General features: G+C 53.3%; 1 protein-coding gene across 1 annotated transcript in view; it reads left to right on the top strand.

Annotated features, from left to right (window-relative positions):
- The window catches only part of STK10 (serine/threonine kinase 10), a gene marked incomplete at its 5' end in the record, with an annotated part of 50,182 nt that extends 32,365 nt beyond the window's left edge, over positions 1-17,817 (top strand). The window contains 16 exons of the mRNA XM_082489766.1: positions 1,226-1,375; positions 2,665-2,737; positions 3,466-3,660; positions 4,740-4,821; positions 5,900-6,034; positions 6,819-7,361; positions 11,092-11,226; positions 13,186-13,302; positions 14,598-14,777; positions 15,019-15,111; positions 15,274-15,403; positions 15,814-15,938; positions 16,451-16,639; positions 16,956-17,081; positions 17,352-17,465; positions 17,580-17,817. Of these exons, the coding sequence (XP_082345892.1) occupies positions 1,226-1,375; positions 2,665-2,737; positions 3,466-3,660; positions 4,740-4,821; positions 5,900-6,034; positions 6,819-7,361; positions 11,092-11,226; positions 13,186-13,302; positions 14,598-14,777; positions 15,019-15,111; positions 15,274-15,403; positions 15,814-15,938; positions 16,451-16,639; positions 16,956-17,081; positions 17,352-17,465; positions 17,580-17,720 (2,528 nt within the window). The 3' untranslated portion in view covers positions 17,721-17,817. The remainder of the gene's footprint in view (positions 1-1,225; positions 1,376-2,664; positions 2,738-3,465; positions 3,661-4,739; positions 4,822-5,899; positions 6,035-6,818; positions 7,362-11,091; positions 11,227-13,185; positions 13,303-14,597; positions 14,778-15,018; positions 15,112-15,273; positions 15,404-15,813; positions 15,939-16,450; positions 16,640-16,955; positions 17,082-17,351; positions 17,466-17,579) is intronic.
- Positions 17,818-18,230: the final 413 nt, after the last annotated feature.

The raw sequence follows: 18,230 nt of genomic DNA on the forward strand, positions 1-18,230 counted from the left end.
CGTCACCCCCGAATGAGGGGCTGCGAGTGGGAGCTCAGGAGTGCTCCCGGCATTCAGAGTTGCCGAATGCTGCCTGTTCCCCCTCCCCATCCCAACCAGCAGCTGGCACTCGCCTCTGAAAGCTTTTGTACAAAGCCTGTGGCCCGCCGCACCTCGCTTTTGCAGGATGCTCCAGGGAGAGTGAAAATCATCAGCCCCCCGCCCCGAGCAAGGGAGATCTTGGTGAGGAAGAGGAGGAATGAAGTGGCTGACCCAGCATCCCCCAGCCTGTGGTTAAGATCTACGCTCTGAACGAGCGTCTGTCCCAGTGGTTGGGGTCCATCCGTCGGCCCCCGTTCGGGCAACTGGAGTCGCCTAAGGCTCGGTCTGCTCTGCTGCACGCTCAGCTGTGCCGGAGGAGGGGTCTGCCCTGCGAGGGGCTTGCAGGGGGAGGGAGGGAAGCTCGGACGATGCTAACCATCTGGAAGTTTGATGGTTTGCAGAGCCGTCACCTTGGAAAGCGGTCTGGGATGGTGAAGGTGGCCGGGCAGAGCTCAGCAGGGAGGTCACACCAGTGTCCCTGCAAGCTTCAGAAATAGGGACAGACAGCTTGGTATGAACTGGTGTGCTGGTACCTGGTGCTACCTGAAAAACCAACTCGGAGCAGTGGGTGGGGATAATGCTGGTGGGTGTTTTATTGCTTGTTGTTTTGGAAAGTGGTGTGTCCCTCATGATGCACAGGGGGTTACGCTGCATCTCCGTGGCAGGGGTAGCTCCCTGGGGGATGAAAGCACGGCTGCGTACAGACCTGCTGAGTGTTCGTGCTTATGTTTGACCCTGCTGCCTCCTGCGGCCGAGTTCAGTTCATCCTCTCTCCAGCATCGTCCCCATGCTGGGTGAGACCCAGCTTGCCTGCGGGGACCCGTTTCCCAAAGTGGCAGGTCACTTGCAGTTCAGACCCCCCTTCTCATCCCCCTCACCTCCTGTTCCTGGGCCAGACACCTCAGCCATCCGTCCCCGGGAGGGAGCTATAAACCAGCAGCTCCACGAAGGCAGGCATCGCACTACGAGTGCTGGCTTAGGGAATAAATTACCTTAACAAGCTGAATTGCATTGGTCTCCCGCTGCTTTGACACATGGACAGTGTTTTTTAAATGGTCTGCTGGGTAGCCCGTGCCTTCCTGCTGCTCAGGTGGAGCATCGCTCAAATCCCTGTCCTGTTTAAAGCCTCTCTCCCTCCCCGCAGAGCTGGACCGGGGCCTGACCGAACCCCAGATTCAAGTGATTTGCCGCCAGATGTTGGAAGCCCTCCATTACCTCCACAGCAAAAAGATCATCCACCGTGACCTGAAGGCAGGCAACGTGCTGCTCACCCAGGATGGGGACATCAAGCTCGGTGAGATGCCCAACAGGCGCTTGCTCGGCCACACTCATTGGGAGAGCGGCTGTGGGCGATGGTGCATCGTTTCAGGCTACGCCAACGAGAGCGGTGCGCTGCTGGGAGCTGGATTGTAGTGTTCGGCTGTGCCCGAGCGCGGGGCGGGATTGAGGGATGCTCTCTGCCTGCGAGACATCAGCCGCCTGTTTGCTGGCTGATGAGCTCGAGCAGGAGGAGGTCTGGGAAGACTTCATATCGTTTTGTGGGAGGCCAAATCGACCATCGAGCTGTGTGCTGGGCTTAGCCCCCCACCGGCACTGGGACTCCCCGAGCCGCAGCTGTGCTAAGGCTCCTGATGGACTTTCCTTTCATGAATTTGTTTAATCCTTCTTTGAAGTCGATTTTTATGCTTTTTGGCCTGCTGAGCATCCTGTGCAGGGTGCCAGTTGGCAGGGCTGAGAGCTGGCAGAATTCATCTTATCTCCAGAGCAGGTCTGGTGGTGACAGGGTGAGTTTTGCCAAAGGGTTGCTTTGCCAGCTCGCTGTGGGCTTGAGTTAAATTGGCGTCCACCTACCTGCTGAGGGATGAGAAGGTAGCTTTTTCTGTAGGGTCTAGTTGGAAAGGTTCAGGTCTCCTTCTGGACCCTGATGAGGGGTGCCGACAGCTTTGGGATGATGGAGACCAGCCAGCCCGGCGAGATGGAAACGTTCCTGTGACCATGGGCTTTGTTCTGCCACAAGAAATGCTCTGCTGGCTTGGGCCGAGGATGACCCACAGTCAGGGATGCCCTGGTCCTGGGGTGCAGATGGATAACAGCTCCTCCTGAGGTGATCAGGGCCATCTCGGAGAGCAAACAGACCTGGACTGGTCTTACCAATTTGGGTAAGGCATCATGCAGTGGATGCTGTGCATGGGGATGAAGGGAAGGAAAAGAATGCAACTTCCATTTTTCTGGTGTAAAATGAGACTTTTTGCTATGAAATAGCAGTCCTGAAAGTAATATGCCACGGAGCTGCTTTTGTTTGTGGAAGAGATCTTGACTTCCCTCTAGATATGTCAGGTTTGGGTTACAGTAGGGGTCGTTTGTTATGCCCCTGTCTTAGTACATGGGAGGGGGAGGTCCCAGGTGGTTGCGTACCCAAAAGCAAATTTAATTTCTGATGCTCAGTTTCGAGGAAACAGCACATTGTATCATGTTCTTGCCTTAAATGTGTGTTTGCTTTTAAATCTGCGTTTCAGCCAAGTGTGCTAATTCAGAAGGGTCGTTCAGTTTTCCTACAGCATCTAATGTTACTGCTCTTTGCAGCTGACTTTGGAGTGTCTGCCAAAAACATGAAAACCTTGCAAAAGCGAGACTCCTTCATTGGGACCCCTTACTGGTGAGTGACCTGCTGGCTATAAAATCCTGTGTTCGTGAGGAGCTTCCCTCCTCTGCAAATCGGGCTTCCACAGAACTTGGGAGCTGATGACCTTTGGGATGTGTTGAACCATAGTGCCTTACCAAGCATGGAGGGGAGGATTTTAACAAGGAGTCTGGGCCAGTGTCCACATGTGCAAGGCTTTCCCGTGCCTGAAGGGAGCTGTGAGCAGCCTCGGCAGTGCGGGACCATTGCCCAGTGTCACGGTGCCCTGAGCTGGTTGAGGGGCCACCATGTTCCAGCCTTGGAGGAGCGAGGGACGCACATGTGCTCGCGTGTGTGTGCTCACCGCTCCCCCCACCCTGGGGGATGGAGTGGGCTTTGAAGCGGCTCCAAGCACATGGGAACGACTCCTCGCTCCAGAAATGCAATCTCTAAATCACCCGACTTGCTGAAGGAACGGAATCGGCGAGGATTAATTTATTGTCTGAAGCAACATCCGTGCCAGATGTCAATGGCCTGGGGGTTTCCATGGGCTGCCTGGGCTGTCTCGGCTGGGCTGTGGAAGAGGGAGGGTGTCGGACCCCTTAGAAAAGATGCTGCTTCTTCTGAAACCCAAAGCTGGGAGGGAAGACTATTTTTTGTGCAATGATGGGGATTATTTACAGCATTTAATTGCTGCTGCATGGCTGACGTGTGGCAGTAGTGTCATCCCTCACTATCCCTGCTCCTTGCTCTGCCCCTTGCAGGATGGCTCCGGAGGTGGTGATGTGCGAGACCATGAAGGACACTCCGTATGACTACAAGGCGGACATCTGGTCCCTGGGAATCACCCTGATCGAAATGGCCCAGATTGAGCCGCCCCATCACGAGCTCAACCCCATGAGAGTCCTGCTGAAGATTGCCAAGTCCGACCCTCCCACGCTCAGCTGTCCTTCCAAATGGTGAGGGGGTTTGGGCAGCAAAGCCTGGAGTACCCGTCTCCCAACTTAGGCAGTATTTCAAGAGTGAAAAAATAGTCTTTTATAGCAGCGTTGTCTAATTTGAGAACCTGATGTAGGATTTTAGTCGTATTCTACATCCAGCTGTGTGTGAGGGGCCCCGAGAGTGCTGCTGGCTGAAGGCGGGCTGCTCGGCGCTGGGACCCTGCCGCTGGTGTCCGGGCAGCACGGGGGGAGCTGCTGCCCATCCATAGCCCCGCCGACGTGAGGGTCATCCCTTGGCTGTTTTCAAAACATCCCGGTGGTGGATGAAAGGCAGGTTTTCCTCTAAACCTGGAGACAGCCGAGAGCTTCAGAACTTCTTTCCTGGAGTCAGGAAACCCTCTTCTGCATTTAAAAAAAAAAAAAAAATCCAATCCGTTACTTATTATATTTTGTAATCATCACAAAACCTACTGCATGAAAGCCAGCAGCAAATTACTGGGAGAGCGCTGGAATGACAAACATTGTAACAGTGGTTCAGGTAACAGGTAGGACCCTGTGGGTAAAACCAGCAGGCAGGGTGGGAGGGCTTCCTCTGGAGCAGCTCGGAAGCCAGAATTGGATCAGGGACGCAGTCTGTATCTCAGAGCTGCGCTTTGCAGGCTGAGGGTGCCCTCCTATGGGGTTCCTGGTCCTTCACAGCCGTCCTTTCGCTGCAGCTGTGGGGATGGGTCCTGGAGCATCCTTGTCCGCAGGCAGCTCCACCCATGGGCTCCCTTTGGAGGATGATAATTGCTGGTGTCCTCTTCTCTCTCTTTGCCTTGGCTGTGGGACACAGTGGCTGGCGCTCAGTCCTGCTGTCTGTTGCCATCACAGGTGAGGCAAAGGCTAGTCCTTCACTTGGCCATGTTGCTGATTCTCTCACAAATAATCAGAATAACTGAGCACCGGCTTTCCCATGCTGGAAGTGAAACAGTAATTGTGGTCAGGTGCCAACTGGGACATAACCTGCAAAGGGATCGAGCAGACCCCTGTGGTGTTCGAGGCCTTTTCTTCTTCTGAGCTACTCGCCAACAACTGTGTTTTAACTGTGTTTTAAGGTCCTTGGAGTTCAGAGACTTCCTGAAGACGGCGCTGGACAAGAACCCGGAGACCCGACCCAGTGCTGCCCAGCTGCTGGAGGTAGGGACCACACCAGCCCCTGGGCTGGGTCTGCAGCTGGAGTTTGGGTCTGTGAGTGTCCAAACCACCTGCATCTGTGCAGCCTGGTTCTCCTTAAGGAGGGTTAAAAAAAAAAAAGTTTATGGGCCCTAGACTGGTTTCAGATGACTTTTGTCTTGTTTAGAAAGTTTGTAGTACTTTTCAGCCACTAAAATGCTCTAAAAAGGAACAGCAGTGGTGTTTTTTTTGCCTTTGGAGCAAACTGCAAACTTTTTGTGGACACTGGCTGGAACAGGAACAGCTCCCCTTGCCTAAAATTGCCCACGTGGCAGCCGGCTTGGATTATACCTGGTTATCCCAGATCTAAATTCAGCTCCTTTCCTTCTGTCCCCTTTCCAAAATAATAGCAAAAACCTGGACAGTCCTTTTTCCCCCGCTGACTGCAGACGCTCTTGCTCTGCAGGGCCGGCGCGCTTGCTGCGCGCTTGCCATCCTGCGCCGGAGGCAGCATGCGACGGTCTCTGCAAACCTGAGGGGCTCCCCAGCCTTTTGCTGAAGCACGACACGAACACCCCTCCGTGCGCACTGAGCGATTTGAGCCCGGTTTCAATTAAACCTTCCCCCGCGCTCTGTCTGTGCCCAGGGATCCTGAACCCCGGCTCTTGTCCTGCTCCTGGTGGCACTCTGCGGGTTCGGACCTGCACCCCGGAGCTCAGCCTGCCTGCGGAGAGGGGGGGATGTCTCCTCTGCAGCGAGAGCCCCTTGTTTAAATGCAGCTGGCGCTTTTGTTTAGGAGGGTGTTGACATAAAGCAGCTTTGCGGAGCACCAGGCTGTGAGCATCTGTGTGCAGAGCTGGCGCTTAACCTCGGCACCGTGTTCTCTCTTGTTCCCCTGTATACGTGCAGCACGTATCTGTACACTCACCTGGGGGGTTAAGCCTGGTGACGCTGGCAAGAGCCGTCTCCTTAGGTCTTTGCAGTTGTTTTAAAGCGAGAAGTGGTCCTTGCCATCAGCATCCTTCTGCGCTCACTTGGCCACAAGCTCAGGACGTCTGGTTTTTGGCCACCTCACACACGTGCGTTGTGCTTGGCTTTTCAGCATCCCTTCGTCAGCAAGGTGACCAGCAACCGGGCCCTGCGTGAGCTGGTGGCTGAGGCCAAGGCTGAGGTGATGGAAGAGATCGAGGACAGTCGGGATGAAGCAGAAGAAGACGACTCGTCGGAGTCTGCCTCGGTGAGCGCTCCCGGCCCCATGCTGGCAAGTTTGTCAGCATGGCTGTGGTGGGGAAAAGAGTCCGGCAACTTTTTTAGGCTCTAAAAGACTGGTTCATGGCTATTTAGGGCCCCATCAGGTGGAGGAGGGAGCTGTTGCTTGGCCAAGGAAGGGCTGTTTCTCGGTGGCTGCCAAGGGCGTGGTGAAACACTGATGCTGGTGGGTGGCCCAGCTGCCCGTTCACAGGAGGATCTTGCAAAAAGTGTTTAAAAAAAAAAAAAAAAAAAGTAGAAAAGTAGGCCCTGGTACAGGCTGGAGAAGCTGGAGTAGAAGCAACGCCAGCAGCACGTGGTGGAGTGGTGAGACACCACCAGCCCTGGGTGGGAGCTGGGCAGACCTACCCCTGAGCTGGGCTCTTGGAAGGGGACAGTGTGGGGCTGCCTGGGCCCCCCAGCTGTGGGGGATATGCCTTGACCTCCATCAGCTGTAGCAAAGGACAGTGGTTGATCGCTGGTGGAGTTAGCCACAGGCAAAGGTGTTCAATATGCAAACTCCTACACTGCCTCTTCAGAATCTGCGGGTTCTGGAGCTCCCCCACTGTGCTGTTTCCTTCCAGCCGGTGCCCATAGTTCTTGGGATCGCAAACCTGGAGAAAAATGGAGGTATCCCAGAGCGGATGTCCTGAAAGGGAAGATTTCCTCCCAATAACTCTTTAGCTGTGGGTGACTTTGCTCTGAAGCGTGGGGACTTGCAGCTCTTGCAAGGTGGTGCAAAACCCAACACTTTCCCTTTGTTGTCTTTCCAGCCCCCTGGTAAGCACAAGCGGGACCCCTCTGAGGCGAGTCAGCTGAGCTTTGATGGGGAGAAGCCTCCAGACTCTTCCTTGCCCAAGGCAGTGAATGGGCCTGTGGGGACTGGCAAGGAGACCACGGATGGACAAAGCGATAAAGTCTCAGATAAAGGGATAAGCAGTGACAATAACAAACTAGAGAGCAACCGCTCCACAAAACCCCGTCCCAGCTCTGCCACCTCGGCCACCCAGGGCAAGCCAGACATCATCTCGCAGCCCGGACAGCTGGGTAACTCAACGGAGGGGGACAAGCGGCCTAGGCCAGGCAGCAAGGAGCGGAAGAGCATTGGGGAGCGACCGGAGAGCAGCCATCTGGAGAACTTCACAGAGGAAAAGCTTGCCAATGGGAGCTTGGATCCCTCGGCACCGTTCCCTGGCAGCCGGTCCAAAGGGGATTCAGATTCTGGCAGCACTTCAGCCTCCGAAAGCATGGACCTCACCATCTCCCTGTCTGCCGACCTGTCCCTCAACAGAGAGAGCGGCTCCATCTCCCTGAAGGTGAGCGGTGGGTGGAGGGTGTGGAGAAGGAAGGGCAGCAAGCCCCTGTTAAAAAGTGCTGAGGTGTTTTTTCCCTTTTTAGCCAAGTCTCTGCAATTCTGATTCTTGAGAGGGTGTGCACGTGCATGCTTCGGCCATAGCCCCTTAAAGTCCTTCCTGAGAAAGCAGCACGCTGTACTCTGGATGGGGTTGGTCTTTGACTACAGGAGGAGAAGCTGAGTTGCCCCTTGTCTGCCATGTGCCTGGAGGTGGGGAAGGGTAAAGCAGGAGAGGACGGAGGCTGGATGAAGACACAGGGTCTGGGAATCTTGCTTTTAATCCCCGAGCATGATACTAAAGACCACTCAGGTGTCACCCCAGTACAGAGTGCTGTTTGGTGAGATAGCCAGAAAGGCTCCCAGGGTTGCTTGCGAGGTAAGTGTCCGGGCTTGGACCTCTGCAAATAAACACAGGGCCAGCAAGGAGGGTGGAAGCCCATCTCCAGGCAAAGCCTTTGATGGTTTGTTTTCCCTGTCTACGGGATGCCCCAGCACATGGTGCTGGGTTAAGCTGTGCCATGGGGACATGGCACATCCTCAAAGGAAGGAGTAGCTCTCAGTGGAGCTGCTGAAGGTACACATGTCCTCTGCTGTCCCAGGCCACTGAAATCTAATGGAAGCCCGATGTTTGTAGCTATTTTGGGTTCCTCAGAAGTGTAAAGTAACCCTGCGACTCGCCTGACTTGTGCGGTCATACTTGTCCTTGCTCTGACTGTGTATGAAACCCAAAATGTGATTTTCTAAACTTTATATATTGTCCATCACTCCACTGCTCTTTCCTAGAACACCTAGCCCAAGGAGAAAGCTTATTTAGGCTGGTGCCTCTCTCAGTTTTTCCAGCCTGCCATACATCTGGCCTGGTTTGTGTCAGCAGTGACTTGCACAAAGACCTCCCAGGCTTCTTGGCTTTTGCTAAGGCTTTCTGGAGGTCGGGAATGCTTGTGAGCCAAAGCTGGCCAGGTCAGCATGGCTTAGAGGACGAAGCAAAATAACTGGCATGGTATTTGCTGAGCTTCAGAAGGAGAAATGTGCGTGAATTGAGGGGGCAGAGTGATGTGTTGCACAAGATCTTTATCCAATTGCCTGCATGAGTGATAGCTTCCCGGCACAGAAACATGCCCGAAAACCATTCTCAGCAAAACTTTCCTCCCCTCCTGTCTCCTGCTGTGAGCATGAGAGCCAACATCCTCACAGGAGCTCGCAATCAATGTGGATCCCTAATGAGGGAATGTGATGCTCTTGCATAGCAATTCACCCCTCTCGACGCCTTTCCCATGACACCTGGTCTCCTTGAGGCCAGCCGAAGATAAATATGATGCCACGCATGTAGTTGCTCTCCCCAGTTGGTCCTGTAGAAGGGGAAAGGAGTTTTCTGTGTCTTACAGGGAGTAAGTCTCAAAGAGATCGTCATGTTAGATGACGGTTTGAATCGGCCCAGCCAGAGGCAATGCTCAGAACGAACTAAATGTCATTTCTCCAAGCAAGGCGTTCAAGCAGAGCTATTCTCCAGGAGTGACGCCCCGGGAAAGATGCTCTGCTGGCACCTTTGCTTTGCGCAAGGAGTTGTGGGTATGGGGGTACTGGGCTGTGCTGCTCCCTCCTCACCCAGGCTCCTTGCCCAACCTTGGCTTCATGGGGTCAAACTGCCCTGCTCTGCCCTTGCTCATGTTCCTGGTGCCGCTGGTTGCACGGGGTGCCAGGCAGGTTGCAGTAAGAGAAGGGGCAGCAAAGTGTTAAACCGTTTCTGGTTGTAAACATTAACTATTACATGCTTTTTGTCACAGGCGAAACTGCAAAGTTAAGGTGACTCTTTTATTACCAGACTCTTTTCCCAGTTGCTTATAGTTTAATCCAAAAAAAAAAAAAAAAGGTTTTGGCAAAAATATCTAGGTCTTTTTTCTTTTTTGAGAAAGACTAGGGATAAGAAATCTACAGGTGAGTTTGGGAGGTTTGCAGCTGGCAGAGATAACAGGCAGAAACAGGCAGAAGGAGACGGACAGGGTTTTGAAAAGGTAAATCAAACTTTCCTAGATACAAGTGTTTCTGAAGGGAACTCTTCCTTTTCAGTATCTAGCTTGAATTTCTGAAGTCTGACCTGCACAGGTACTGGGCGTTCACAGCTTTGGCTGAAACCTTTGGGAGCTCGAGGAGGCTCACTGGGACGTGTGCTGTGCAGTGTGCTCAGAGTGGGGACTCAAAGGCAGCATCCCATGTGACCACAGTTTCTCAGACTCTTCTCTGGAGAACAATTTCCTTCACAGGAGTGTTTGAAAACACATTTACTCATGTTTAGGAGAGGATGCTGGCCTGCTACCGAGGGATAACAGAAAAGACCAGGAGAATATTAATAATTCTGGGTTTAGATCTGCATTTGAGTAGCCCCATGAATACGGCAGGGAGCTGCTCCTTCAAGAGTGGGGGGAGAGCCTGGGGACTACTCGGGGACCAGCCTGGCTGCAGCAGCTCCGGGATGCTGGGCTCAGGCAGCGAGTCACGGTGTTAACGGGCACTGTGGGTGGTTCAAACAGCTGAACGTTGGTGCCTTCTCATTTTGAAAACACAGGAGTTCTAGCCAGCTGTTCTAATTCAGTTTGGGGCAGTAAGAGCCTTCATGACCTAAGCTGGTCCCGTGCAAACCTCTTTGCACCAATTTCTCTGTGTAGGCTGAACCACTAATATGGTGGTACGTTGTTACACAGTGGGCAAGTTGCATGCCCTCCAAGTTTCTCTGGCTCCCCCGTTGCAGCGAGCTCTCTGGGGGTTTTCTTTGGGCCTTGCAGGCTCACCTGAAGCTCTTCTGCCATCTTCTATATCTCTAATGGTCATCACAGCAAGAGCAAGAAGACTTCAGAGAGCCTTTGCTCATTCCACCACTGTGCTTTCCCTGTAGGGCTGCATGATTCAAGTCTTTCATATCCTTATTTGTTTGGTTGTTTTGGTTGGGATTTTTTGCCAAAAAACCTGAGTCCCTGGCTGCGGTCCTTCAGCCAGGCTGGGATGCTGACCCTGCAGAGGGATGCTGACCTGCTGTGACGCTGCCGGGAGGGGACGTGGTGCTCCTGGCACTCGTCCCTACCATGCTAATGAAAGTGAGCCTGGGCTGTGCTCTCTGCAGGTCGCTGTAAGGGGCTGAGAGCTGGTTGTGATCAGGGAAGTACTGTAACGAGGGCTGGGGGGACAGGAGCACTGAGCCTTTGGGCAGGGCTGGCTTGTTTCCCCATGGCTCCATCTGCAGTCCCATCCTGATGTGGTGGCCTTGCCCACCTCCCACCTGCAGGGGTGTGGGGGGATCACCTGTGGGTCAGATGACCCATCAGCTTTAAAAGGAATCATTGCAAGCCTCACGTTGGGTGGGTTGCTCAGCACTGCAGTGCAGAGGGGTCCTGGCATCCCCCATCGGGCTCTGCTTGTTGGAGGCGGTGAGGAAGGGTCCTTGGGGTGGTGGGTTGTCTCTCCTCCAGGTGAGGTTTCTGCAGGGTGGCCATCAGGCTGTACTGCGGTGCGGTAGGAAAGGCTGCATGGTTTGAATGGCAGCTCCAAGCCTGCCGATGATTTTTGCTCCATGTGGTTTCCTTATGTTTTTCATTAACAACGGCATCGAAATTGCTCTGAGGCCTCCAGCTGTAGCACCCCGTGCAACAAGCTGGGGAGCCACTTCACAGCCTCCTCCTTTCCCCCTCTGCCGAACTCAGGATTCCCGGATGCACAAGAAGACGCTGAAACGTACCCGCAAGTTTGTGGTGGATGGAGTGGAGGTGAGCGTCACCACCTCGAAGATCATCAGCGAGGATGAGAAGAAGGATGAAGAGATGAGATTTCTCAGGCAAGTGGGTCACTGGGAGTGAGGGGAGGGCAGGGTGCCAAGCCAGGGCAGGGTTTTCTTCTCCACAAGCAAATCCAGGAGCAACCTAAAGCCCTCCCATTTTCTGTTTTGGTCCCACTTGGACAGACAGCTGTCCGGTGTGGACATCACTTCTTTTACACTTTCCTTGGAGCGGTCACCATGTGAGCTGAGTTCCATTTGCAGGGGAACAAGGGACGCATCTCAGGGATAAGATGCAGTGAGGCTGTGATGAAGGAAGCTTGAGCTGTGGCTGGCTCCTGTCCTCTGAGGATGACTGAATGTGTTTCTCCAGGGCTGTGGATGTGCTGGTTCGCTCAAAATAAGCATGAAAATCTTCTCAAGATGCTCTTCTTTTGTTCTTGTATCTCCTCAGACTTCATTAATAGAAAGGCCAAGGGAGTTGTAAGCTCCTTGAGCATCACTTAATATTCATGGGTGTATCCTCCCTGCTTAAGCCTTTATGACTCCTTTGTGGATCTTAGAGCTTTCAAACCTCCATGACCCTTTCTCAGGGAGAGAAACCGCTGTTTCTAGCTTTTTTACTTGCAGTAGCAGCACCAAAATGAAAAGCCCCCTAAAATAATTAAAATACAAATTATTTTGCTTAATGCCCTATTCTAGGCTCCCTTGTGCTGCTCTGAGGGACCCCTGAGAATATAATCTCTCCCAAGTGCTATGTGTCCCTGTGGCAGCCTTATTTCGGGGCCCTAATATAAGATACGTGCAGAAGCTCATTAGCTACTCATTTTTGTGTGAGAAGTGCATATAACCCAAATAAAACGTGGGGAGCATGTGTACGAGCGTACTGGGAATTTGCAGCCGCAGCTGCTTTCTCCTCGTCCACTCAGGTGTGGTGGCATCCCTGAAAAGAGGCTCCCTTTTGATTTTGAAATAGTGCCTGCTCCATCTGGGAGGTGGGGGAAGGGACAGAGGGGCTTGGGTTGGAAAGCATTGAGTCCCTGAACACCTTCTGGGAGAAGTGGTTATTCCCTTGGGACTAGCTAGTGGGCACAGTCAACTCTTCTGGTGTCTTGATTTGCACCGAAGGGGCTTGTTTCTGGTGGCTCGGAGCACACCAGGGTATTGATCTGAAGCCTGGCTTAGAAGAGAGCACGTTGTGTTGCGCTGGTTGGTTTAATGGGGCTTGAGTTTGTTTTGAAAGAAGAAATCGTTCCAAAGTGCTTTTCCCAGGAGGGCCCCCGGAGAGGGTTGTACTCGGTGTGCAGCGGCGGAGGTCGCGGTGGGGATCCTGCACGGGGAGAGCGCAGCTGCCGGTCCTTTTGCCTGCTACATGGGTGATTCCCAGCTCGGCCGGGCACGAACATGGCAAACGGGCTCAAAGGCAACTGTCTGAGCCGAGGCTCCCTTTTACTGGAGGTGAAGCAGAGTGAGGGGACTGATGCAACGTCATGTCAGAATTTGGGAAAATGGCCCTTTCAGCCACCCAGGCATGAGCAAGAAGGGATGGAGAGCACAGAGGCCAGGGCAGGGCAGCTCCAGCTTGGCCTGAGCTGTGTTTTGAAGACCAGCATGCACCAACCCAGCTGGCAGAACGGGTATTTTGGGTGCTGGCTGGGAGAGCGTTGCCTGCAGCACCACCTCCGAAGCTTTGACAGGGCTCGTTTGAGAAGCTGTGAATGCTAACAGGCTTTACCTGTGAAGACTGACGGTTGGCCAGCTGCTAACTTAATTAGCATCCCACCTCCTCGCGGTGTGCTGGTGTCACAGAGCCCAGAGCACATCAGTCGGTTGGCGTTTACCTCCTGCGTGTGCTCGGAGCAAGTGGCAGGGTGCTACGGGATGGCCGTGCCACTCTCCTTCCCCGCTGAAGCGCGCTGGTTATCGATTCTGCCATCTCTGCTCAGGCACACGCCTCTGCACTTGTCTGACTCTGTATTTCTCTCTCTCTCCCCCTCTCGTTTTAACCCTCCGCAGGCGCCAGGAGCTGCGGGAGCTGCGTCTCCTTCAGAAGGAGGAGCACCGAAACCAGGCCCAGCTCAACAGCAAGCACCAGCTGCAGCTGGAGCAGATGCTCAGGCGCTTCGAGCAAGAAATGACGGTACGCGGGCAGGGAAGGGGGATCTCCTGGGTATTGGCCGGTTTGGCTTCTCCTCTGCGGATGTCCTGCAAGCCCTCGCACAGGGCGATGCTGTCTGGGCTGCAGCAGTCCTGGGGCATCATGTCCGGAGGGAGAAGGACAGCCAAGAAACCCCTTTGGGATTCGAGGGATGAGACACGTTCACGGAGGACAGAAGGTTCTGTGGACATCAGGCACACACAGCCTGCATCTTGGGAAGCACCGACCGCTGTTGCCCGGCAGCGTGTAGCAGGGGAAGGGTTGTTCTGGACTTTCCCTCTTTAGTGATCTTTGTTTGCATGTCTGTTCACGGGCTATGGTGACAAACTGTTTCTAGTGCTGTTGAATTTCACAGGGAAAAAAAAAAAACCTTTAAATAAGAAAGCAGTGTGGCCAGAATGTGAGAGCAGGAAAAGTGGCAAGCCTTTGAGTGTAAATTGAGTAAAGATAAACTGGGCTTATGTACTTAGTCCCTCCATGGGCAGCTTACGTTGAAGTAAAAAAATTTTGTAGATAAGTCCCTTTACAGTTTTCGTGGGCCATCTTTTAATTACCTCTCTATTAATTCACCTAGCGTGTGTGTCTGGTAACCCCATCCCCTCGCGGCAGGCTGGGAGCCATCGCTCATTCATGTGTTCTTTTACATTTCTAAAGTCTTGATGTGCCACGTCTGTGAATTCCCGTCTTAGCAAGCCACTTCTCATTTGTGAGATTCATTCGCTGTACAGCGCGATGCGCAAATGCCCCAAATGTGCTTCTTTTACCCTTTCTCCGGGGCAGTTTGCAGCCCGCTCTTGTTGACCCACAGGTGCTCCATCTCTGCTGCTCGCAGGGAGAGAGCGGACACAGGGATGCTGTTGGAGCGCAGTGCCCTCAAACTTGGAAATCCTGGTCTGCAGAGAAAGAACTGTCATGTTTGAGCAGCTTCGCTGCCTGCTGATATTTGCCATGGGTCCCAGTGGGGTGCTGTAGATCAGGACGTAAGCAAGGAGAAAGGGCTGAAATGCATCAGTGCTACAGCAAGTTCAGAAATGCTTTGTGCTGAGATTGGCGCTGGCTCTGCCCTGTGTGCTTCATGGGGCGTTATTTGGAAATTTTGCTCCTCTGTGTTTAGTAAAGAGACTTAATTAATGCAAGGACAACTGTCGTCTGTGTCCGTCCCCCCCCCCCCCCCCCCTTGTTTTGTCCTTTTTTTTTTTTTTTTTTCTTTTAAACTTTTGGAAGGAAATTGGAGCACAGAGGACGCTGAGGTTGACCTCTGTTCCCTTCCCATACAGACAAAGAAGAAGTTCTATGACACTGAACTGGAAAACCTCGAACGGCAGCAGAAGCAGCAGATTGAGAAGATGGAACAAGATCACTCGCTGCGCCGGCGGGAGGAGGCCAAGCGCATTCGCCTGGAGCAGGAGAGGGACCATGTCAAATTCCTGGAGCAGCTGAAGCAGATGAAGAAGGAGGTAAAAATGGGGATAGGATGGAGAAAAGCTGTTTTTCTGCATCCATTTCTTCCAGGAACACTTTAGCATTTCACCATAGCAGATCTCGAGAGGGAAGCAGTTGTTGGTGTTTTGGCAGGAAGCTCTTGCGTTTCTTTGGTATATTTGGGTGTTTCCTGAGGTCCGCCTGTTCAGTGACATTAGGTGGGGTTGTACTTGGCCTAAAGTTACCTGCTGATAAATCTCATTTCCCTCCCCAAAGGTGAAGAATGAAGTTGAGAAACTGCCACGGCAACAGCGCAAAGGGAACATGAAGGTGAAGATGGATGACTTTGCCCAGAAAAAGCAAACCATGGTAAGGCTGAGAGAAGATTGCCACAACTCCAAGACTGGAAAGTGTGTGGTAGAAAGAAGCATCCTTCCTCCTTGAGGGATTGGCAGGTTTTAAAATACCACCAGATGCTTTTCAAGTTGCAGCAGCAGGAGGGCTCATGGTGGTACTGCTGTTTTCTTCCAGGAACAGGAGTTTTTGGCCAAGCAGAAGGAGGACCTGGAGCTAGCCATGAAGAACATAACCGCCCAGAACAAAAAAGAGATCTGCGACAAGGAACGCGAGTGCCTGAACAAAAAGCAGCAGCTCATGAGAGGTGGGTGGCAAAGGCTGAAAAGGAGGAAAGCAAATGCTGTAACGGTGGGTTTATCCAACGCTGGCTCTTCCCACGCAACAGATGCTGTGACAGAGTTGCAAGCTGGCAGGATAGGATTTAGAAAAAACAGCCTTGCCAGATCCTGTCTAAATGTTTAACAATAATAATACTTAGCGCTTTAATCTTCAAAGCGCTTAACAAATACGAACCAATTAGGCTTCATAATTGCAAGAAATGATTCTCTGATCTGGTTTGCAACCAATTTCTCTTGGAAAACAGGAGGTGAACGATCACCCCCCACATCTGCTGTACTGCTCCCGTGTGCAGGGGTGGCCTGTGCTGGGGATGCTTCGTGTGACCAAGCTGGGGGGCCAGGGTGGGTTGTCTCCTGACCCTTCTTCCTTCCTCAGACCGGGAGGCGTGCATCTGGGATCTCGAAGAGCATCAGCAACAGGAGAAACACCAGCTTGTCAAGCAGCAGCTAAAGGACCAGTATTTCCTCCAGCGGCACGAGTTGCTCCGGAAGCATGAGAAGGTAAAGAGTTAATACCTTCCTATGCTGGCACCAGGGTGTCCTTAGAAGGGATGTTTCCCTTCCAGGCTGTAAGTGGGGGTGGAGGGTGGGGTAGGAGTTAAGGGATTTGGTCATTATTAGTGAAAAGGGACCAGAATAACGCTCGGATCATCTGCCTTGCTTGGGATATATATTCTGTACTGCGTGCATTTAACGTACAAGAAGCAGTTGTGAATCTGGGGGGCTTTTCTGGATGTCTGTTGCTGTCCAGTATGCGGGATGGTGGATTCCCAGAGCAGCAAGTGAAGACTGGCACATGTCACGGTCATTTCTGCTTCCTTCCAGCCCCCTTCTCTACTTTCACAGCACGTTCAGTAGCTGCCCTCACCTCTTGTCCCCTTGGAGATGTCTGTCACCGGACACCTCCGTTCACCTCCCAGATCTGCTCTCCAGCTCTCTTTGGTCTCTTCAGCACTTCCTTGTTGGCCTGAGGTGTCCCTCCTCCTCTGATACCTGTCCCTCTGCTGTCGCAGGAGAGGGAGCAAATGCAGCGATACAACCAGCGCATGTTGGAGCAGCTGAAAATTCGGCAGCAGCAGGAGAAAGCCCGGCTCCCCAAAATCCAGCGGAGCGAAGGGAAGACACGCATGGCCATGTACAAGAAGAGCCTTCACATCCACTCCAGCGGGAGCGCATCTGAGCAGCGGGAGAAGATAAAACAGGTCAGGCCCTGCAAAGGGCACCAGGGCTGAGGCTTGGCTCGGGGGTGATGTCCTTTGCTGGCCTAATGGCAAAAGGAAAGACAAAAAAAAGGCAACTGTTCAAAAAATTCTAACCCACTGCAAGGAGTCAGAGGTCGTTGCTTTTGTGGCATCAGGTGCGGTTTTCAGCGCTGCTTCCATTGTGACTGGTGTTGGGAAGCATCCTCGGGGCTTTTCTTTCTTTCCTATCTAACAGTGCAAGCTGGCCGGTCTCTTAACCGGCTTCAGAGATCAGAGCAACGCTGCCTACACGGGCGCCTGCGCTTCTCTCTTCCAGTTTGCTCAGCAGGAAGAGAAGAGGCAAAAAGCGGAGCGGCTGCACCAGCAGCAGAAGCACGAGACGCAGATGAAGGACATGCTGGCCCAGTGCGAGAGCAACGTGAACGAGCTCCAGCAGCTGCAGGTACCCATCCCTCGGGGCTCGGCCTCTGGGAGCTGCCTGTGCGCTGCTCCTGCTCCAGCACGAGGAGCACGTTGTGAGAAGTGGCTGCAGGGGACTGTTGGTGAACTAGAACTGACGTCCCCATGCTCTGCCTTGGGAGGTTTCTGTGGCTGTGTCTAAACATGCCCTTTCAGAGCTCTGAATGCCTCTGGCCCACGCAAGTCCTGTTCCACCACAGGATTTGCAGTCCCAGCTGCTTAACGGGTGTTTTGTTTTGTGATCTGTGTTTAGAATGAAAAGTGTCACCTCTTGATTGAGCATGAAACCCAGAAGCTTAAGTCCTTGGATGAGAACCACAACCAGCACATGAAGGAGTGGCGGGACAAGCTGAGGCCACGGAAGAAGGTAGTGCCTCCTCGGCGTGAGCGGGGTGTCCTGCTCGGCTGGCTGGGGGGACAGTGTCCATAGTTACAGTACAATCTCTCAATCTCTTGCTGTGTGCGTTCCCTTCTGCTTAAGGCCCTGGAGGATGAGCTGAACCAGAAGAAGCGTGAGCAGGAGATGTTCTTCAAGCTAAGTGAGGAGGCAGATGGACAGACGCCAGCGTCCCCAACCAAACACGCCAAGTTCGTCCCGTTCAGCTCCGCAGAGAGCTCGTAACGCCGCGCAGCTGGCAGGCCACCAGCTGGTACTTGCTGTGTCCTCCTTGGCTGCGGGTGGGCAACTTTTGGACTTGGAAGACCCTCTCGGCAGCCTCTTCTCACAACACCACCCTCTTGTCCCTTCGCTCTGTCTGGGATAAACTTGTCCTCTGTCCTGAACTGAGGGACGCTGACTGGAAGTTTGGTGGCTTTTCCAGGAGCTGGCCTGCTCAGCGCGGCTCCGGGCTGGGAAGCCAGGCAGGACTTTTTCTGCAATCGTTCTTGCACTGTTAGCTGGATGCGTCGCCTTCACGTGAGCCTGGTGCTCACTGGGTTTGTCAGCTCAAACTGAAGCAATAACCGCTCTGAACAGGAGAAACAGGCGGTGGCTCCTGCCCTCTGCGCAGGGGCTATCAGCTCCTCTCCCCTGTGGCTGCTCCTCCTCTCGGTCCTCTGTAGAGCTGGGGCAGAGCAGCTTTGGCGCTGTCTTAGGCTAACCTTGGCCTTGTGGCCCCCCAACACTTGCCTT

The sequence above is a fragment of the Vanellus vanellus genome (genome assembly GCF_965231255.1).
Source record: "Vanellus vanellus genome assembly, chromosome: 13".
Taxonomy (NCBI): domain Eukaryota; kingdom Metazoa; phylum Chordata; class Aves; order Charadriiformes; family Charadriidae; genus Vanellus; species Vanellus vanellus.